The sequence below is a fragment of the Garra rufa genome, chromosome 16 (genome assembly GCF_049309525.1).
Source record: "Garra rufa chromosome 16, GarRuf1.0, whole genome shotgun sequence".
Taxonomy (NCBI): Eukaryota; Metazoa; Chordata; class Actinopteri; order Cypriniformes; family Cyprinidae; genus Garra; species Garra rufa.
The window spans coordinates 17706240-17729433 of record NC_133376.1 but is presented as its reverse complement, the minus strand read 5'-3'; the positions used below and the strand labels follow the sequence as shown (position 1 = coordinate 17729433).

The window sequence follows — 23194 nt, the reverse complement described above, 5'->3', positions numbered from 1 at the left end:
AAAGTAAGTGTTTAACATTTTAAAACTGCCTCGAAAATTTTTTGTGACAACATGCCCCAATAGGTGTAACACTAAGCGGTCACAAGCAATTCCTGTCACTAGGAATTCAGTTATATAGGCATTATTTATTTATTTATGTAATGCAATGGAATTCATTTTTAGTTTGATTTAAGTGTTAATAACTTCATTAATATTGTAAGTACAATATGTTGGTAGAAGATTAATTATAGTTCTGTAGCCTACCTAAAACGCCCCAAACTACGAGTAAAAACATCACGTGCCTGCAGCCTTGAATTTAGATGGACTGTTTATTTACAAGATCAAGTTCCTAACCACCGGCAGCCAATTAAAGGTCAGCTTTTTATTTCACCACAAGGATCAACGTGTAAGCGCATAGAATGAAACACTGTCCTTTATGCACAGCTACGTCAACAACTACTTTCCGATTTCAGATTATTTTTTGCCTTGTTAAAGCCCAACGTGATCACTCACATGATTCAGCTGTCTTGTGCTTGTGTTTGGGTTTCTTTTCTGCTTGGAGCACTCATACACTGACACGTTCCTGGAACAAATTAACTGTAAACACACAGATACATTAACAGTGTGTTTTAAGGCAACAACGGAACAGGCCAGAGGCCATTGTTTTCATACAGGGTGGTAACGTTCCGCTTTCCCTGAACAGACATGTCTGAAATTCCAGCCTCTCGGGTGGATTTTCAATTCTGAAAAGAGAGATCAGGCCTGATCAAATAGCAATGTCTCGTTTAGCTAAACACACAGGCAGATTGTTGTTTTAAGCAAAGCCAGATTGCATGAATCAGTGAACCTGCGTGTAATTCATTATAACAGCATTCTGGTGTGGGATTAAAAGAGGTAGAGGATTCTGTATATGGAAAAGCTTCTCCAGCAAAGCTTTCTGGCTTTTGCTAATCAATCCAACAAGTTGAAAGTATGACAGAACTCATTTGAAATACTCCTTAACTACAATGTATCAGTTCATAGGTTGTAAAAACAGTTTTTTATCTTTACTGGAGTCACTTCAGTGCATGTGGGCTTCAACAATAGAGCTGAAATGCAGGTAAACTTGGACACTTTTGCCACTAAGATAACTAGAAAGAAATGTTAACCTAAATCATACTTGGAGATTTGGCACATATTTTAGTTTTGATGACACATAAATAAACATGCGATTAGATATACATTTATTAGTTTTATTTTATTATTTTACCATTTCACTTCAGGTCGTTTTCCTACACAAATGCATTGATTCAGTTTAGAGGGTCTTTATTAACCCACCAGAGCCGTGTGGAGTAGAGGGTGAGTAACTCATGGGGTAGTTTTGATTTTTGGGAGAACTAACAGTAAACTTTGAGGATTAGATTAAAATTTAAATTAAAGCTATTACAACTAAATTTTTTAATCCAAAAATTCACTTCACTGAAGGGTTCAAGGGTTGAGTGAATCATTCACAAATTTCACCAAGTGAATTTTTGAGTTTAACAATTAGGTTATAATGGCTTAAATAGTTTACATTTTAATCTAACACTCAAAGTTGACGTTTTACAGCGACTTTTATTATACCACACATGTTTTTGCATCTTTTTTGAAGCCTGAAATGTGCCAGTTCACTGTAATTTAACAGTCACCCCTAAGACATTGAGTTCATTTTATGTTTAATAGAAGAAAAGTCATTCGTACCCTCATGTCAGTTTCGGAAATAACCTTTTAGATTTCGAATGAACTATTCCTTTAAGTGACTTGCTCACACTAGAAGCAATGATGCAGCTGTTCTCTGTATTACAATTTGTCCATCAGTGCAGTGTGCGAACTCTGTCCCACAACTCCTTTCCCACATGCTGATAACTTCAGCATGGCATGCTTATTATATAATAAGCAACTAGAGTGCAACTTCTAAATCATTTGTTTCTTTTGTTTCCTGTGCAGCACCAGTTATTGTAACAGCTCCAGGAGAGGTCTGGAACGTGACTGGCTCGCAGGTCTTCCTAAGCTGTGAAGCCACTGGGATACCAACACCTGTGCTCACCTGGAGAAGGGTAAAACTGATTTTATTTTATTTTTTTAAAGAGGCAGTTTATCTATCAATATTGCTTTTGCAAGTAGGTAACGTCGGAGATGATATGTTTCATGTACTGTATCAGCTCCTATAGCACAGACACAAATCCCATAAGAAAAAGAGGAAGGATGTGTTTGTGCGTACAGTACGGCTCCAGCTATGCCAAAGGATGTCCATTTCTATGAATAACATAGCACAGAAACAATAGCACCACAAACAAGGGAGGGATCAGAGCAGGAAGCACTTTATCAAGCATGTCATCAGCTATCACATTTTTCCATCCTAGAACTAAGGGAGACGGCTTTTCTTTCTTAAAGATAGAACCAAAAAATTCCATGGCACTGGGCTCTGCTTTGTGCTGGCTTTAGAGTGGGTCACTAATACGAAAGGCTAAAGTGGATGACCGGATACAAAAATGACTAATGGTGATTTCCCATGACCAAAAAATACCCCTCCTTATTAACCTCTCTCAGGAAATCTGAAACCCTGGGAAATGTTAGTCTTTAAAAATATGTTTGTGCTCTAACTCATTTTTCTGTCTGTAAATTAGTTTAAGACTTATTTAAACATTAGGTAACATAGGCTGTATTTTCTGCTGATCAGGTTAGTCATGCCTCATAAACGGTGGAAACTAGATTATGTCCTAGATGCAGAATTTCACCCTTGCTTCAGATTGAGGGGCCCTGGGATATTTTTATTACAGCGATGCAGACCCAGAGTCGCTTAATAACTACTTTTGGCGTCTCTTGAGATTAGAGAAGGAGATTAAAAAAGTTTAAGCAATAAAAAACAAAGTCTGGAAGACAGGTTTGAGAAAGAGTGAGGGGAGTATTTTGAAAAGTTAGAGAAATTAGCATTTGTTTAATTTCTTTTACTTAAATGAATACTGCCATTACATATAATAATACTTATAATAATAACAACATCAACCACAATTAAAATAATACGAACATTTATAAATATAATTTAATTTAAAATTAAATAATTAAAATTGTTATTGTTAATATAATTTATTATTATTATTAATATTATTATTGCAATTTGAAATTTGAGAAATCTGCCTTTTTAAAATGTATTTTACTTAAATTATAAGTAATATAATGTATTATTATTGGGAATTTATTATTATTATTATTATTATTATTATTATTATTATTATTGTTGTTGTTGTTGTTGTTGTTATTATAGAAATTTGAAAAGTTTGAGAAATTAGCATTTTTCTAAATTTTACTTTAATACTGCCATTACATATAACAACAAAATGAAAATAATAAGAAAAAAAATAGTAATAATGAATCCATTAAAAAATAATTACAATTATTGTTGTTGTTATTATAATTTATTATTATTAATTACTAATTAATAAATACAAAATAAATTATAAATTAATAAATTAAAATTGTTATTGTCAATATAATTTATTATTATTATTGAAAATTGAAAAGTTAGAGAAATTTGTCTTTTTTTCTTTTACTTGAATTAATACTGCCATTACATATAATAACAACAACAACAATTAAAATAATAAGAAAAAAAATTATCAATTAAAAAAATAATTAAAATGATTGTTGTTGTTAATATAATTTATTACAATGAATTATTAATTAATAAATACAAAATAAATGATACAATAATACATTAAAATTGTTAATGTTAATATAATTTATTATTATTATTATTATTATTATTATTTGAATTTGAAAAAGCAGACAAAGGTGCTTTTTTATTTCTTTTACGTAAATTAATACTGCCATTACATATAATAATAATAATAATAATAACAACAACAATGAAAATCATAAGAAAATGTATAAAAATAATTATTACATTTAAAAAAATGTTTTTTTAAATAAATTGTTTATGCATTATTTATTTGTTTTATTTATTATAATACTATTTCACATTTAATTTATTTTTTGATTATTGTTAATATAATTTATAATTTATTATTATTATTATTATTATTATTATTATTATTTTAAGTTGTATAAATTAGCATTTTTCAATTTCTTTCACTTAAGATAATACTGCCATTACAGCAACAGCAACAATGAAAATAATAATAAAAATAATTTTAAAATTAAATAATTAAAATGATTGTTTTTGTTAATATAATTTATTATTATTATTATTATTGTTATTAAAATGTGAAAAGTTAAGTAATTTGCATTTTTTAATTTATTTTACCTAATATGTGACCCTGGACCACAAAACCAGTCATAAGGTTAAATTTGACAAAACTGAGATTTATACATCATATGAAAGCTCAATAAATAAGCTTTCTATTAATGTATGGTTTGTTAGGATAGGACAATATTTGGCCGAGATACATCTATTTGAAATCTGAAATCTGAGGATGCAAAAAAATCAAAAAGACTGAGAAAATCACCTTTAAAGTTGTCCAAATTAGGTTCTTAACAATGCATATTACAAATCATAAATTACATTTTGATATGTTTACAGTAGGAATTTTACAAAAAATCTTCATGGAACATGAACTTTACTTAATTTCTTAATGATTTTTGGCATAAAAGAAAAATCAAAAATTTTGACCCATGCAATGTATTTTTGGCTATTGCTACAAATATACCCCAGCGACTTAAGACTGGTTTTGTGGTCCAGGGTCATATATAATACTGCCATTACATATAATAACAATATATTTAATAACAAATTTCTTTTAACTCTAAAACGCAAAATAAATGTAATGCATAATTCAAAACACAGGGAAAACAACTGTGAAAATCAACACAGAAAATTCCTTCATATTAACCTCATTTTTACCTAAAAACCTAAATGCTCATGAACTCAAAGGACTTCAGACTTCAGTTTTTTCTGCATACAGAAATCAAACTGCATACAGATATGCAATACATTATTTACTAGTTCAAGATCTGTTGAGTCAGGTTCAACATGTGGTTACAGTTTAGAGAAAATATCACAAAAATCTTTGCTAATCTGCGTAAATGAAACGGTTCTTCCTGTAGAGTCTGGTGAAACTTAATCATGCATAACCAAAATCACCACAAAACAAACAAGCTGTAATATGCTGCAAAATCATGTGCTTAACAATGTTGAAATTTATTGGGAATTAACCCATGGAATTCTCACAGGTATCTAATAGCAAAGACAAGACTCTTCCACTCCCTGGAGACAAAGACAACCTTGCCGTCCAGACCCGCGGAGGCCCGGAAAAGCATGAGGTCACTGGCTGGGTGCTAGTAAGTGTGTTTTAACAATATATAAACTCTTTCATTTGTTTATCTCTCTGTGCATACCTACTATAAGCTTTCAGCTATGAGTTACGAGTGTTATTGCTCAGGGCAAAACTATTACAGGGTTTTTGTGTGTCAGCGCTGCTGTGAAAGCACTCTATGCTCATCTCAGGTTACATTTGTTTGGAAATCTCTGGACTTATCGAAACATTGAGAACAGATTGAGTGAAAACTATGCTTGACGGCCATCTGTTGCAGATATCTCCACTTACCAAGGACGAGGACGGCTCCTACGAGTGTCATGCCAGCAATATCCAGGGCGAAGCATCGGCCGTGGGCACCATTCACGTAGTGGATTCCATCAATGACATTCCTCCCAAAAAGGGTCAGTGAGTGCAGTTGAATGGCGGTTGACTGATGTACAATAAATCAGTCTGTTCACACCTACTTCATGCTTCAGGATACATTAAAGACATGCAGTAGTAGAGAATGTAGTAGAAACGTATGTGTGCAGCACATGCTGTATAGAACATGCCCCATCATGCCAAGCCAAGTTTTCTTTGCCCTCATCACCTGCCAGTTCCCTGCGAGCAAGATCGTTGCAGTGACAAGAGTTTCTACTGTTGCATGTTGACAGGTCATTAAACAACTTTGTGAGGAACATATACCCTGGTTACAGTCAATCAAAATTGACCTTCACTAAAGCATGCTCTAAAATTCCAGCTTAGATGAGATTGAAAGATTTCTAAAGAAGCCTGTGAGCTAATCATTACTCAACATTATGTTGTTGCAAACCCTTATGACCTTTTCTTCTATGTGTAGCAGAATGTCCAAGATGCTGTTTTCCATACACTGGAACCATTCTGTAAAAATTGAAAAAAAAAAAAAAAAAAAGAAATATGAATAAATACTATCAAAATAATAAATACTACAATACATAAATAACACTAAATTAACAGTTTAAAGGGATGGCCCTTAAAGAGATTAGTTCACCCTCATGTCATTCCAAACCCATAAGATCTTTGTTCATCTTCAGAACACAAATTCAGATATTTTTGATGAAATCCAAGAGCTTTCTGACCCTGCATAAACAGCAGTGTAACTACCACATTTAAGGCCCAGAAAAGTAGTAAGGACATTAATAAAAAAGTCCATGCGACATCAGTGGTTCAACTGTAATGTTATGAAGCTACGAGAATACTTTTTGTGCAAAGAAAACAAAAATAACGACTTTATTCAACAATTTCTTCTCTTCTGTGTCAGTCGACATACGTAGTTGCATTGCTGTCTATGCAGGGTCAGAAAGCTCTCGGATTTCATCAAAAATATCTTCATTTGTGTTGCATAGATGAATGAAGGTCTTACAGGTTTGGAATGACTTGAAGGTGAGTAATTAATGACAGAATTATTTTTGGGTGAACTATCCCTTTAAGTTGTTCCAAACTTGTATCTTTCAACAGAAATCTATCTTCCATCAAACATTTGACGATAGCCATTCACCTCAAAAAAATGGAAGTGAATGGCTACCGTCAACTGTTTACCAACATTATTCAAAATACCCTGTACATTGCGACTAAATCATCTAAATCTTTACTCTGGATGACTAAAACAGCGTTTCCCAACGTCAGTCCTCGCGCCCACCTGCTCTGCATATTTTGCATGTATCTCTTATCACGTACAGCAATTGTTCTATTCGACCGTGAAGTGCCCTGCGAAGTGGACATCATCATATATTCCGCCATGATTCCAGTTCGAAAAGAGTGTAAATGTTCCATTAAAGGGGCATTTAAGAGTGCAAGACGTGAATTTAAATTGTATTTATTTACAGAGGTTTATGATGTTACATTTCACAGTTTCGTCTGTGTGTGTAGACGCTACAGGCACTGGCGCAGCGCAAATCTTTGAATGAACGTTCCAAAGTGAAGTAAACTTTAACGGATTTCCCTGCTCAGGGAGTAGGGAGCAATGAACACTGTGTAGGAATCATGTCATTCGGAACACAGTTCATGCACGTAGCTCCCTTGTAACGAGCTGGTTATCTGAATCAGGTGTGTTAACTAAGAGAGACATGCAACATATGCAGAGCCGGGGGGCAGGGATGTGCGCGAGGACTGGAGTTGGGAAACGCTGGACTAAAAGATGTCTAACGTTAGCTATTGGCTAATAGATTTTTAGATTTTACTCATCAGTGTGTTAATTAGAGGCTAAGTATAGAGTGTTTTCAGGACACATCATAAGTCGGCCACATTGACTGAACGTAAACAGTGCCACCCGAACAAAACTCGTATGTTTTGCTGATTATTACTGCTGAAAATGGTCAACATGTTTTGGTCTGTACTAATTGGTCGGACGAGTAAAAACATTTGGAGTACTATGGACTGCAAAAAGTTATAACAAATCAAGGAGAAGAGTGCTGAGGAACAAAAGACGTTGGATTTTAGTATGAATATATGAGCCTTAAGATTATCTATAAACTAGTGTGCTTCAAACAACGACAAAATTTGCTTTTACAAGATATGGGCATTCAACTTCCGCCAATATGAATACAGCCTTAGCATGATTATGAAAGCTATTTTGTTTTAGCAAGAGATTCATATTGAATCTATTGGGTAATTTATTAGTCTGTGGCTGTCATACGCTTACAAATGCGGCTCTACCGAGCTCAACTGCTCTGGCCCGAGCAGATATAAATGGAACGCTATTGGATATTCAAAATAAATGGGCGGGGCTGGGCGATATGTTTTTGTTTCAGTTAAAAGTACGTCACCACATAGAATAATGCTGCATGTTTCCAGGCACTTCAGTGGACCTTTAAGAGTGTACTTTCGGATCAGTGTAGGCAGAAATTGTATTTTGGGCGGGCCATTGAAAAAGTGAGCGGGCCTATATTTTTTCCTAGAAAAAATATTACTTAAATAATAATTAAACCTTAGAGAGTAGAAAAAAAATAATAGACAAACAAACTGCAAAAACACACCTTTATTTTGCAATATTCGGCAAAGGCAATAACAAAACACCGTCTAACCATAATGTTCAACAGTGCTCAATAAAGGCTGGATAAACCACCAGCATAGACAATAACCTGTTTATTTTATTCAGGTTAGTCAGCAGTGCAGAGCAGACAGTTCACCCGAAAATAAAGTAGGCTAAAAGTAAAAGAAATTCAAATAATGAAAACTCTCAGCAGAGAACGGTTTGAAATAAATAACAAACATTAAAGAAGCTTGTTTAGCCATTATTGTGGCGATGTTAATACACTGAATGCCGCCAGAACCCGCCGCTCAGAGAGTCTTCCTGTCGCCCTAGCAACCATAACAACCAATTAGGCCTAAAGAAAATATATTCATATAAACCTGATTTTATTCGGCAATGAATAAATAAATCAGGTTTATATGAATATATATTTTTTAATACATTTGAATAAATAAAATAAACTAAAAATGTATTTTGATCAAACTTGCCTGGGTGGGCCAGGGAGTAATGTGGGCGGGCCAGTGCCGCCCTGGCCCATTATTGGCTACGCGCCTGTTTCGGATATTGAAAAAGCTGTGCCATTTCACAATTTAAATAATAGTATATCAGTATGGCACGAAAACTAAAAAATTTAAAATACTAGCCAGTGGTGTAGATGACCAGAAACAGAAATATCTTTTATGCTCAACAACTTGAGGGTGAGTAAATGACAGAATATTAATTATTGGATGAACTATCCCTTTAAATCTCAATCTGTTCCTCACAAATTATTTGGAATATAGAGGTTCTGCACTTTTGTCACGATTTGGTCATTTACCCGGATTCGCATCCATATTGGAGACACTCTGATGTAAACAACAGCTACTAAATACGTTGTTCTGCTAATTTATGCTGTTTAAACCAAAAAAAAAAAAAAAAACGTGTGGAAGCTGCTAAAGCATATAGACAAGAACATAGTAAGCAAAAAAGGGCACAATATTTGACAAAAAATACCTACAAGCAGTATTAAGATATAAGCCTAATATTTCACCTACCTGACCGTAAATAAAAACAAAGACGAATGCTGTGAAGATTCTTGCTCTGGAAATCCTGGTTTAGTTTGGCCAACCACAAACACCTTTCGTTCCTCAAGACAGTTTTTTGCACTCTTCTCCTTGATTTGCTATAACTTTTGGCAGTTTGTTACTCCAAAAGTTTTTTTCTGGTGCAACAGATTAGTACAGCCCAAAACATGACAATAACTGACCATTTTCAGAAGCAGTAATCAGCAAAATTTGTGAGTTCTGTTCAGTTCGTTGGCATTGTTTATTTTCAGTGGCGCCAATATGGCTGATTCATGACGCAACGTTAATATGAACTACTTTGGTGATTTTGTAGCAGAATTTCAGTTGTTAGGGTAAGTTATTTATGTAATGTTACATACTAACCTCTGTTTTGTTGTATAACATTCCTTTTTGTACAGCACGACTTACTTGTCATTGTTGTCTCTTGTCTGTTTGTATGCAGTGATGGAAAGCGAGTTGTAAGACGACGTGGCTTCTGACTGAGATGTTAAAACACTACGCCTGTGCACTGATGACAAGCATCTAGCGCAATCACTGCTCACGCACACCACCTGAACCACAAACAGCAACTCGCACATGGACACTTTATACTATAGAGGCTGTTCTGACACTTACAAAAATCCAGACTCTAACATTTCTCCATTCACAAACTTTACCTCGCTCTACAACATGTCTGCCGGCAGAACAACCTCGATACTGTAAAGCGCCAAGCGGGACGACCATCAGATTGATTTTTTTAAGAGATACCTGCAGGAGAATGCAAACATTCAGGCACGCACACTTCGTACAGCACATCATATCATATTCACACTCACATGCATGTAAAGGCACTCAAATACCTCGTCTCCACTTATCATATGCATGTTTTGCTTCTCTGTTATTTTTCCAAGATGTTTTTGATGATACAAATTATACTCATTCCTTTAGTTCCCTTTTCTTTTGGTTGACGTCTATGGTGCTGAAAAACAATTTTGAACGTCAACAGTTTGTGCACAATTTGTAAGACTTTTAGATGCTGTTCCTCCAAGGTTCAGTAAAAACAAAAAGCTTTAAGATGCCTATCTAAATCAGGGTTTCTTAAATGTCTTACTATGATAGATCAAAAATGATACTTAATTGAGAACCATGGGCCACAAGTAAATGTTGCATTATAACCAACTAGATTTATTTTAAGTAATTTTCTGAGTGTTAAGAATTAATACTTCCCAATGGTTCCTAAATTACAGTTGAATTAAATGTTGTCCTCTAAAAGTCTAAGCATCTAATGCATCTGTTTATATGTTTTGATATTTGTATAACACTAATGAATAAAGATGTACTTAAGGAGGCATGCAGTGTGTTGTCTGAGCAGAAAAACTAAGAAATGATCACAACAATATATATATATATATATATATATATATTTTTAAGAGAAACTTTATTTTATTCTACATTGAACAGCTAAAACATCTGTTCGAGAACAATAACACATGAAAAAACGACAAAAAAAATGCACAAGTTCAAAAGCCCAGCAGTTACCGCAGGAAGTGCTGTTGGTATCCATTCAAAATCATTTTCACTATGATTTTTTCCATTATTCTGTATATCCGACAAATCATGTGGTTTAGCTGGTCATCATCCGTGGGGCAATGCTCATAGACATCAGCTCCTGGAATAACAGCTTACAGGCGTATGGCATCCTCACCAGAGATATCTAAAAGAGCAGAGGATAGAAAGAGTCACAAGACAGCCTATTTTAACATCTTAATAAAAATCAGACAGAAAGATATCAGTGTTTGCTCACCTGTGTCTTGTTGCGGCACCCCCTGCACTCATATGTGTGCGTACGTGTGTTTGCAATGGCCATGAGGCCGCATAGATTGCAGACGTGGACTTGGTATGGGTCAGAGGCCTCGAAAAGCCTCTCTTTTAAGAACTGTGCGGCACCGTGAGCGATCTGACAATCACGTTCCATCTCTCCAAAACGCAGCCCGCCATCACTGAATAAAAAGAAAATAAATGTATTAAGATCTGATGATTTTATATATACTATGCATGAGAAAAAAAACGCAAGTACAATAGTGCTGTCTCACCGTGATCTACCCTCCATGGGCTGTCTGTTAAGGATCTGAACTGGACCACGGGCTCTGGAGTGGATTTTATCATCTACCATGTGCTTCAGACGCTGGTAGTATGTGGGTCCAATGAAGATCTGAGAGGTGAGCTTGCGGCCGGTGAAACCATTATACAGAACCTGCAAAAAAAAAAAAAAAGAAGAAACAAAAACACTAGCCTTAGAAATGTTTCAACAAATATTAAATGCATTCTTAAAAGGACAGTCCACTCAAAAATCTCACGATACAATAACATCACAATATGAAGTCCACAATACAATATCTACATTTTAAAGTTAAACTCTGTCTAATTAAGAGCTCCAAACTATATTCTTAACTAAGAAAACTTTAGTCAGAAAAAAAAAAAAAAAAAGTCAGTGAATTGACTTGTACCTGAACCTGAAAAAAGACTCAACCTTTTTATTTGTGTGAATGTAATTTAGACTGTCTCAGTCTAAATTACATTCCCACTGGTGTTTTAAAAGCCAAACAAATTTGAATAAGTAATTTTTTTATTGTTATTCCTATGACAAATATCCATACATTGTAAAACAACTGCACTGTAAAATAAATGAAAATTTATATTTCAGCAAGGACATGACAATTATACTTTTACAATTTCTACACTTGAAAGAGATATTTTGAATTTGGACTGCAGTAACGTTACCCATTTAAACCGCTAGCTGTCAGCAGCTCAAACTACACTTTTAAGCTTTTATTTTGGCTGAAACTGCAGTAGAGCTTTTATTTTGTCAGAAAACGCTAGCTTCAGTGAAAACAGGCTTACAAAAACACGTCTCGCTACAAATCTAGTGAAATCTGCTGTGAAAATAAAGCATAACTGGTGGCCACTGGGTTCCCAAACATGCGCTAAACTCACAGCAGATGCAATAAACAAGTTCACTGCATTCACTGTGAACTGAGCCGTTCTGAGGCGCGGAAAACTACGGATCACAAGCTGATTGCCTGAACGAAGTGCGCGCTTCGCTTTGGACAGATACTGTGCCAAAGCATAATGGCCCAAAACACAGCTTTAAAGACCTATTATGTTAGAATAAGAAAATTTAAATATATTTTAAAAACTACACTTTTTGCCCGGAAGACCTATAGTTTCATAATGTCATGAGATCACGATGATATCAAGACAATTCTGCTATCGCAATACCACTGTACTAATTATATAATTACATCCTGATTAATTACTTCTTACATTGTTCCAAATCTGTATGACTTTCATCTGTGGACCACGGAATAATTTTTTTTTTTTTTTTTAAGATTTGATATCCAAACTGTTTTGACTCGCATTGACATCTATTGAACTTCTGTTCATACAGTACAACAGAAGTCAATAGGAGCCAAAGCTATTTGGTTACCAACATTCTTCAAAATGTCTTTTATGTTCCACAGAAGATAGAAACTAATACAGGTTTGGAACAACTGCGTAAACTATAACTATTTTCATTTTATTCATGGCCCATCCCTTTAATCGTGCTACCACATTGGCAGGTAGAAGCTCTTCACCTCATTTCCTCTCAGATGATAACCGTATTCTGACAGCAGGTTGGAGACCTTTTGCACGTTCACAGCATCGTTGAATGGCGTGGCATCACCAATCTCCCCTTTGTTAGCAGACACCTGAATGGAAGAGGAAATAAAAAAAAGCATTCAGAATTGCTGTTTATATTTAACACTCATAACTAGGGTTTGTGAGATTTCAGCGTAACAGAACAATGACATCTGCTCAGTTTTGTTAATGCATCTTCCTACTGGATGAACTGTATGCAACATGACTAGTTTTGTTACAGGGATAGTTCACCCAAAAATGGAAATAACCCCATTATTTACCCTCAAGCCATCCTAAGTGTATATGACTTCTTTCAGATAAATATAATTGGGAGTTACATTAAAAATGTCCTTGCTCTTCTAAGCTTTATAACAGCAGTGAATGGGTGTTGAGATTTTGAGTGCATCCATCCATCATAAAAATGGCTCCGAGGGGTCAATAAAGGCCTTATGAAGCAAACCAATGCATTTGTGTAAGAAAAATATCTATATTTAAAATTTGGTCATGAATTAGAAGTACAAAACTCGGATTGGTAAAGAAAAATTAATGATTTCGATATAAGCCAAGAGGAGACTGGTTTTCCTTTGCTGTAAACAAAACTTGGTTCTCACAAAACTAACATTGTCATTAGAGCTTACAATATGCCTTCGTCCTATGTCATCCGCTGGAATGTGAATCTCTTGTGAACAGGCATATGACAGCAGAAGCTAGAGATTATGGTTTATACAGTTTTAAATATGGATATTTTTGTGGAGCACTTCTTATGATGGATGGATGCACTTGGACTTCAAAATCTTAACAGCCATTTACTGCCATTATAAAGCTTAGAAGACCCAGTACATTTATTAATATAACTCTGATTGTATTCGTCAAAAAAAATGAATAAAAGTAATATACACCTAGGATGGCTTGAGGGTAAGTAAATCACGAGGACATTTAAATTTGAGTGAACAATCCCTTTAAAGTTCAAACTTGACTTGCTAACCTGGCAAATCATTTGAATTTAGTCATGTCAACCTTTAAATGACCTGAAACTGTCACTGTATTATGTTGTACTAGAGCAGGAGTGTCCAATCCTGCTCCTGGAGGGCCACTGGCTTGTAGTGTTTAGCTCCAATCCCAAATAAACACACCTGAACCAGCTAATACACATCTTACCAGGCATTCTAGAAACGTCCAGGCAAGTGTGTTTGGGCAAGTTGGAGCTAAACTCTGCAGGACAGTGGCCCTCTAGGACCCCGCTATGCTAGAGGCTTGTGAGTTAAATCAGTGTAATTTCTGACTGGTTGCTAAAATGACCATGTGTAGTTAAACATTAAAAGCCATTTATAACATGAGATTTGTGAAATAGGTACATTTATGTTTCACATACATATAGAATTAACTGGAACATATTTGTAAAGGAAGCAGCACAGCTCAGTTCTGTAAAATATCCTTCCTTACAAAAGGACCAAACATGTCAACATGACTTAGCTGGAGAAACTTTGTAGTGCACGTGTATAAACACATGTTCCCAGAATAAACATCTGTCGGTAATGTAGACAACAAGCTGAAAGACAAGCACGATATGTAGAACCAAAGTACCTTCCCCTGCAGGCACTCGATCAAATGGCCGACTGTCATTCTGGAGGGGATGGCGTGAGGGTTGATGATGATATCTGGAGTGATTCCTTCACATGTGAACGGCATGTCCTAATGAGAGAAATTCACAGCTTAGGTCAGACACGCACTTCATCTGCATTTAGGTTTTTGGGTGACTGCTTACAAGGCCTTCAGATGTGAGACTCTCTGCAATCAGGGGAGTTTAAGAGCCACATCCTGTGTACCGACCTTCAACTACAGGCTAGTCTAAACAAAGCTGGAATACACATTTAGTCACACCGACATTAAAAATGAGCACTACAACATTACATCCTGCATTATACACTTCCAGAGGGTTTGGGTTTTTTTCCTGTTACATTAATACTTCTATTCAACAAAGATGCATTACATTGATTAAAGAAATAAAAAGAAACTTATATCACTAGAGATAAAAAAAAAAAAAAAAAGCCATTCTTTTGAGCATCATTCAAAGAATTCTGAAAAAAAAAAATCTTGGTTTCCACAAAATATTAATTAGCACAACCATTTTTAATGCTGATAAGAAATGTTTAAGCTAAATAAATTACATTTTAAAATATATTAAGATAAAACAGTTTTTTAAATTGTAATACATTTCAAAATATAATACATTTTTCCCTAAATAAATGCAGCCTTGGTGAGCACAGGAGACTTCTTTCAAAAACATAAAATAATCATACCAGTTCTGTATGATAGTGCACACTTACCTCTTGTCTGTACTGGATACCACAGGTACCCTTCTGACCATGACGACTAGCAAACTTGTCTCCAATTTGTGGTATACGAACTGAACGGACCTGCACAAAGTTTGCAAAATTTACATATGAATTTGACAGTAACAGTGTTTAAAGTTTGGCAAAATAAACCCCAATCAGAGTCAAATTAATACACACCCTAATTTTGCAAAACTTGTAGCCCTCTTGGTTTAGCGTGACCATGACTTGGTCAACAATTCCGGTTTCGCTGGTGCGCAGGAATGTGCTGCAATCTCTCTTAGTGTAGCGACGGTTGGTGCTATCCAGCTCATCGTCATTCTCTGGAAGCGTTACAGTTTTACCAATGATAACGTCCTCACCAGACACACGTACACCGGGGGCAATCAAACCATCGTCATCCAACTTGTCGTAGATGGCATGTCGCATGCCTTTAGAGAGACAAAAAAAAAAAAAAAAAAAAGAGAGAGTGATAACAGTGCACCTTATGCAGAACGCCTCTGTAACACCATGTTCTAGCCAAAAGTGATGTGATAAAACATCAGGCAATGCATCACTTCTCCATGTTTATCTTAAGGTTTACAGCCAGTGCCAACAACATTACATAACAATATTCAAACTAAAAACTCATTGGACCACACACGTAGACAAACATAAATATTTTCTGACTTGTCTTTTATTTATATGTGACCCTGGACCAATTGAGATTTATCATCTGAAGGCTGAATATAAGATTTCCATTGATATATGCATGTATGATAGGACAATATTTGGCCAAGATACAACCATTTAAAAACCTGGAATCTGAGGGTGCAAAAATAAATAAATAAAAACCTAAATATTGAGAAAATCGCCTTTTAAGTTGTCCAAATGTAGTTCTTAGCAATGCATATTACTAAATAAAAATTAAGATGTGATTTTAACAAACTATCTTCATGGAACATGATCTTTACTTACCAAATTTTGGCATAAAAGAAAAATTGATTATTTTGACTCTGGCTATTGCTACAAATATAAGAGTAAAACCACTAAAATTGCACCTTGACAGGTCTCTCTGGTGGGTTTCTCAAAGATCTCTTCCTGGTCAAAGCCTTTCTTAGATTCCTGTTCCTTGTATGAGCGATAGAACACAGACCTGAAATCAAACACATTTTAATCAAAACAGGAATTTTGTAAAAAAGGAGACTTTTACGTAAAGTCTCACATTACAATTTCACTAGTTAAAACATAGAATCCAGTACCTAAAGAATCCACGATCCACAGCCGAACGGTTCATGATGACAGAATCTTCCTGGTTGTATCCAGTGTATGATGCAATAGCCACAATGGAATTAATACCTTTTAAAGAAAAAAATATATCAGTTTTTGAAGTTAAATGATGTTTGAATCATTTACACAATACAGTTGAAAAGTCTGAGCTCAGTGAGATTGTTTACGCTCACAAAGGTAGCATTCATGTTAAAAACAGTTGTACTTAAATGTCAGAAACATCAACACTTTTTCTAGATTAATGCAAAAAAGAGGAATCCAAGGCACTTTTTCTGGTCCAAAAAGTTAAAAACCTTTATTTACATTCTGGCCACCTTAAGACACATCAAAAATTAAAACTTTGGATTCTTTGATGAATAGAAATTAAAAGAAAAACAAAAACCCAGTATTTATTTGAAGTGTAAATCTTCTGTAACATTATAAATGTCTTTACTCCCACTTTTGATCAATTTAAAGAATCCTTAATCAATTAAAGTATACATTTCTTAAAAAAAACAATAATACTGACAGTCTCACTGAGTCCAAACCTTTGAACGGTAGTCTAGAAACAGATGCAGTACTACTGTAAGAACACTGTACAACGTAAGAAATAGATTACCTGCCGGCAGCTCTCTAAAGCGCAAGTACTCCATGGAACGAGTTGTGACTAGGGGTTTCTGGGGGTAGTAGAGCACATGTGCCAGGGTATCCATACGCACATGGAAGTTGGTGATGTAAACTCCCATGGCTTGTTTACCCATAGCAGACTGGTACGTGTTTCTGGGAGACTGTAGACATGAGAGTGTATCAGTTAGATGCTATGTGTGACACTGGACCACAAAAACAGTCATGAAAAATTTTTGAAATAGAGATTTATACATCTAAAAAGCTGAATAAATAAGCTTTCCATTGATGTATTTGTTAGAATAGGACAATATAGGCTGAGATACAACTATTTGAAAATTTGGAATCTGAGGGTGCAAAAAAAAAAAAAAAAATCTAAATATTGTTGTCCAAATTAAATTCTTAGCAATGCATATTCCTAATAAAAATTATGTTTTGATACATTTACAGTAAGAAAAATTAAAATATCTTCATGGAAGATGATCTATACTTAATGATTTAATGATTTTTGGCATAAAAGAAAAAACTATCATTTTGACCCATACAAAGTATTTTTGGTTATTGCTATAAATATACCCGTGGTACTTAAGACTGGTCTTGTGGTCCAGGGTAACATATTATACAAGTTCTTCAGTTATAAATGCTTATACTAGAGAATTTTCAAATTAAATATCATATTCGGGTTTGCAGATCCTCTAAAATGCTAATAATTCAACAATATCATACAGGTAGTATGTGGGGAGATACCTGGTTGTGATCAGGGAAGGGAATGATAGACGCACAGACGCCCAAAATCATGGATGGATGGATTTCACAATGTGTGTAGGTGGAACAATAAGCCACGCCCTTCTCCTGAAGGTCATCGGGGGTCATGGCCAACATCACAGTCTCCTCCTCTAGTGTGTCAATATATTCAACCACACCACTGGCTACCAGGTCCTGCCAACTGCACATGAGATGATAGAGATACTCTGTTATTGAGGGACAGGAACAGGGTCAGATTCTGAAACCAGATATATTTTAACAAAGGTATGTACCTGTAGTTGTTATACTCTCTCTCTTTGAGCTGATCAATGTGTCTTCTTTTCAGAAGAAGTTTCTGTTTTTCTACAATAAGCAGCGGACGGCAGATTCTGCCAGCGTCTGTGTAGATCCTGATCTCCCTCTCACGAATATCTCTGATCATTGACACCTGGACAAAATGAAAACAAGATCACTGTTAGGTGCTGTACACTGAATCAAACATTAAATTGGAGTGGTGCACATACCAAGTAAAGTAAAGTCATACCTCAGACACAATGATGTCCATCTGTCTCCTCAGTTTCCGCAGTGTGTTCATCAGTTGCTCGGGATCTTTATGAATACCCACCCAGCAACCATTCACAAAAATTTTAGTTGCACTGAAGGAAGAAACATAATTATATGGTATAAACTCAGTAAAATGACTGAATTTATGAACAAAGAAAGGCAATAAAAAAACCTAAGAACAGCATTGTGAAATCACAATGTTTTACTTGTTGATTTCAGCTGTGTGTTGCTGCCCCCTATAGAACAGGATGACACTCACTCTGCAATGGCAGCAGGTGAGATTTCCTCCAGGTTCTCCATGCTCCACTCTTCCAAGAACTCCAGGATAGGGGACGGCTGGGATCCCACAGAAATGTAGGCCATGAGCGCTAGATTCTTTACCAAACCTACAGCATGGCCCTGGAACAAAATTTCATCTTAATCACTTCATTGAAAATTTGGGTTAAGGTTGAAAGTCACATGCATACTAGTGTTAAAGTGTCTTACCTCTGGGGTCTCTGCAGGGCACACCATACCCCACAGTGTGTTATGAAGCTGCCTGGGTTTGGCCAGCTTGCCATCTCGTCCTATAGGCGAGTTTACACGGCGCAGATGGGAAAGAGTGGAAGCGAAGGTCAACCTGTTCAACACCTTCGTATATAAAAAGTCAATGAGGAAACATAAGTAAACAAGCATAATGGAAGAAACATTTGTAAACTGAAAACAAAGCTTATCTGATCTCACCTGAGATACTCCAGCTCTGGCCTGATGGGCTTTCTTTACATCCCCCCAGTTTCCTGTGGCCAGAGAGTACTTGAGCCCATCAGAAATGATGCGAGTCTTAATGGCCAGCTCGAGATTAAAGTCTTTCCCCCTGTCAATAAACTTCTGTGCATAGATCCTGATCTCCTTCAGCAGATTCTTGAACATTCTGGGGGAGGGGGGGAGTGAAATAGATTTTAACCCTGGATGTGATTTTCATCTTGAACTATGCACAAAGAATTATTTAATTAATGCATCTTGAATGTTTAATCAAAGTTTCATTCTTACCCTCTGAAAAGGAATGCAAGCAGGGGTCCAGCGAGATCAAGCCTCTTGTTGCCATAGTGATCTCTGTCATCCAGCTCTCGCCTGCCCAGAGCGGCCAACAATAGTCTGTGAACCATGTAACTAAAAAGAGAAAGCAAACAGTATTTAATTATATGTGACCCTGGACCACAAAACCAGTCATAAGGGTAAATTATTCTGAAAGCTGAATAAATAAGCTTTCCATTGATGTATGGTTTGTTAGGATATGGCAATATTTAGCTGAGACAACTATTTGAAAATCTGCAACATGAGGGTGCAAAAAAAAAAAAAAAAAATCTAAATACTGAGAAAAGTACCTTTAAAGTTGTCCAAGTGAGGTTCTTAGCAACGCATATTACTAATAAAAAAATGAAGTTTTCATACATTTACAGTAGGAAACTTATAAAATACATAAAATCGATAATTTTGACCTATACAATGTATTTTTGGCTATTACTACAAATATAGCCATGCTACTTAAGACACATATTACACACAATAAATATACTGTTCCATTTCAAATAAATCCTGTTTTCACAAAAATTATATTAGCTATGATAATAGAAAGATTTCTGAAGAATCATGTGACACTACTAAAAAATTTGAATAAACTACTTTTAAACTACATAAAAACTTTCAAAATATATAAAAACAGTTACATTCAATACTAAAGATATTTCACAATATTACTGTTTTTAAATAAAAACAGATACAGCCAATAAGATAAAATCAGAAAGCCACTTTACCCTAGAAAATATGCTTTCTTGGTCTCACAGAAATCTGATACACCAACATGTGGCAGCACCTCCTTCTGCAAAACCTCTTTAGCATATTTGATTCTTCTCTCTTTGGTGACACCAGGTTTGGCCCCTCTGGAGCCAATGAAGTTCAGAGCCACATTTTGCTCCTGAATCACAAAGGCCTCGTCCAAAGATGGCTTTACCTGTGGAAAAAAGCAGAGGACAGTGTTTTTAGTCTTGAACTGAATCACAAATGAAATAGTGCTTCTGAAATAAATCTCTAGTAAACAAAAGATTGCTTAAAGAGGCTGCTTTCATTCACCCAAAAATGAAGAGTCACCTTCATGTCGTTCCAAACCTGTAAGATCTTTGTTCATCTTTTATATGAAATCTAATTACTCTCTGACCCTCCATAGACAGCAAGGTCTTACCATTTCTTGGCTTTCAGGTTTGGAACGACATGAGGGCAAGTAATAAATGACATAATTTTCATTTTTGGGTGAATCTCTTTAATTTTCCACAAAAGGGGACATACCATTTCCATCATCTCAGGATCATCAAAGTCATAGATGATGTGTTCCAGGATGTCTCTATCAGACACAAATCCCAAAGCACGGAATACAATGATGATGGGTACTTCCTGCCGGATATACGGCAGAGTGGAAACAATCCTCTGGCCGATGGCACTTTTCTTTACTCCCTGGATGCAGAAGAAATATTTGCATAAGATACTGTGCTAAACTCAGAAAACACTCAACTTTTTCAAATCTGCAAGCAGAATATTTGCTTACAGTCTACAGATACTGACCTGCCCTCCACGGGCCATCATGCTGACCCAGATGGTGCTGGTGGGTCTGGAGGAGTTCTCCAGACATGACCTGCACTCTCCTGTGTAAGCATACTTAGAGTCTTTCTTGGCAAACACATACACTGTGTTAGTGGCCATCTTCTCTTGAGCAATCAGGACCTGTAGATATGACAGAATGCATTACATTTCATCTAAATCACTGTCGCTATACAATTCCAAAGATGTAAAATGACAAACTGTCATACAATTTCACAAAAAAAAAGGAATTCTAAGATTGTGTCTTTAATGCTGTTTTAATGAACAAAAAAACAAAACAAAACGGACCTTCTCTGAACCATTGATGATGAAGTAACCTCCAGGGTCCAGTGGGCACTCGTTCAATTCACAAAGATCACGATCTGTCAGGCCACTCAGGAGACAGTACGTGGATCGGAGCATGATGGGAATTTTGCCGATGAATGTTTTCTGATGCTGTGTCTGTTGTTGCTCTTCTCCATCCTTAATGATGGTCTTTGTGATGTCTACATACAGAGGTGCAGAATACCTGCAAATCACAAAAAAATAAATAAATAAATGTGTGTTTGAGAGCAGGTTTAAACTGCTTTCAAACACTAAAGGCACGATGATATACTCACGTAAGATTTCGGAGTCTGGCTTCGTTTGGCATCATAGGTGAGGGAGCGCCATCTCTTTCCCAGTGAGTGGGTTTGGACAGGTAGATTTGCTCAAACTTCAGTAGGTACCGAGGCTGCAAAGAAAGTAAATTAAATGAAAAACAGTCCATTCATTTTAGGGAGTCTCGTGAACATACATGATACCAGGCACAGATTCCAGCAACTCACCGGTTCCTCCACTTCTCCAGATGTGTGCTGGGCCTCAGCCTGCAGGTCAATAGGTGGGGCATCTTCCACAATCCTCTGCACAGACATCTGGATGAACTCATCGAATGAGTCCAGCTGCTGTCGCACCAAACCTTTTTCATCAAAGTATGAGCTGGAAAGAGAAGTGACAAGAAATAAGCAAAGCTAATTCAATAAAGTTTAAGATTCCTCTTACTAATTAGTTGCATTATAGTTTCCATAGCATATACACTTACCAGTCAAAAGTTAAGCAGTAGGATTTTATTTGATCCAAAATACAGCAAAAGCAGTAATATTGTGAAATTTTTCTTTATATTCAAAGAAACCTGAAAAAAATTCTACTCAGCTGTTTTCAACAGAATAATAACCAATTTTTTTTGAGCAGCAAATCCAAATGTTAGAATGATTTCTGAAGGATCATGTGACTGGAGTAATGATGCTAAAAATTCAGCTTTTAAATCACAGGAAAATATTTAAATAAGAACAGTTATTTAAAAACATTTAAAATATAAATATATTTAAAGTGTATAAATATTTAAAAACTGTTTTTGCTGTACTTTGGATCAAATAAATGCAGGCTTGGTGAGCAGAAGAAAAAACATTAAAAATCTTACTGTTCAAGTTACACTAACTTTATTTAGCAAGCTTACCTGATAACAATCCAACAGGCCTCCTGCCACAGATCAGGGGTGATTTCATCATCATCTTCATCATACTGGATATCTACAATAAATACAAAACTTAAAGTTACATACACAAAGAGATGATCTAGGGCAAAGAGTGCAACAACAACACTAGCTGACAAACCATGCTTGCAAACAAACTCATTAGCGTATCAATTTTAAAGTGAAAGACACACATTAAATACTTGCATAATATATAAACCCTAAAATTATAATACTAAAAGTTAATCGGTTTTGCTTAACTTGTCTATTTACGGCAAAGCTAGCTTTAGCCTGTTAGCCAGTTACGTTGTGTTAACGCTTGAAACTATAGCATCTATCTACACATTTCACTGTAATAAACCAAACCAGAAACACAGAAGGCGTTTATACATCCACACGCATACCTTCGTCTTGATCATACATGATATTTGCTGGTGAATAACTTTATTTCTGGTTGAATTAAAAAGAGATTATCTGCGCGCCTCACTCCACGGCGCTTTATGTCCAAACCGCTATGAACAACACTGAGGCTACGGAATTATACGTCACTTCCGAATTAAATCATATTATTATATTTA

At 35.6% G+C, this 23194-nt stretch overlaps 2 protein-coding genes across 3 annotated transcripts in view; one reads left to right on the top strand and one right to left on the bottom strand.

The window, feature by feature from the left end:
- igfbp7 (insulin-like growth factor binding protein 7) overlaps window positions 1-23194 on the top strand; it is a 380063-nt gene that overhangs the window by 537 nt on the left and 356332 nt on the right. The window contains exons 2-5 of one of the 2 annotated variants that reach the window (XR_012339742.1): window positions 1945-2054; window positions 5188-5295; window positions 5548-5674; window positions 9769-10409. Coding sequence is in view for 1 of the 2 variants with exons in the window: in XM_073820969.1 (XP_073677070.1) it covers window positions 1945-2054; window positions 5188-5295; window positions 5548-5674; window positions 9769-9788 (365 nt within the window). In the remaining variant the exon portion in view is untranslated. Of the gene's footprint in view, window positions 1-1944; window positions 2055-5187; window positions 5296-5547; window positions 5675-9768; window positions 10655-23194 lie in introns of those variants that run through there. The other variant, XM_073820969.1, reaches the window with a different exon arrangement.
- polr2b (RNA polymerase II subunit B) lies at window positions 10727-23129 on the bottom strand. The gene is made up of 25 exons (XM_073820285.1): window positions 23021-23129; window positions 22602-22674; window positions 21934-22084; window positions 21727-21839; window positions 21416-21635; window positions 21092-21250; window positions 20819-20983; window positions 20290-20486; window positions 19526-19645; window positions 19220-19406; window positions 18983-19126; window positions 18756-18895; window positions 18477-18588; window positions 18226-18380; window positions 17936-18134; window positions 17184-17352; window positions 16558-16654; window positions 16357-16451; window positions 15497-15747; window positions 15311-15400; window positions 14568-14675; window positions 12941-13054; window positions 11399-11559; window positions 11110-11305; window positions 10727-11019 (listed from the first exon to the last, which is right to left on the bottom strand). Exons 1-25 carry the CDS (start codon window positions 23037-23039, stop codon window positions 10930-10932), a joined length of 3525 nt encoding a protein of 1174 aa, XP_073676386.1. The 5' UTR covers window positions 23040-23129; the 3' UTR covers window positions 10727-10929.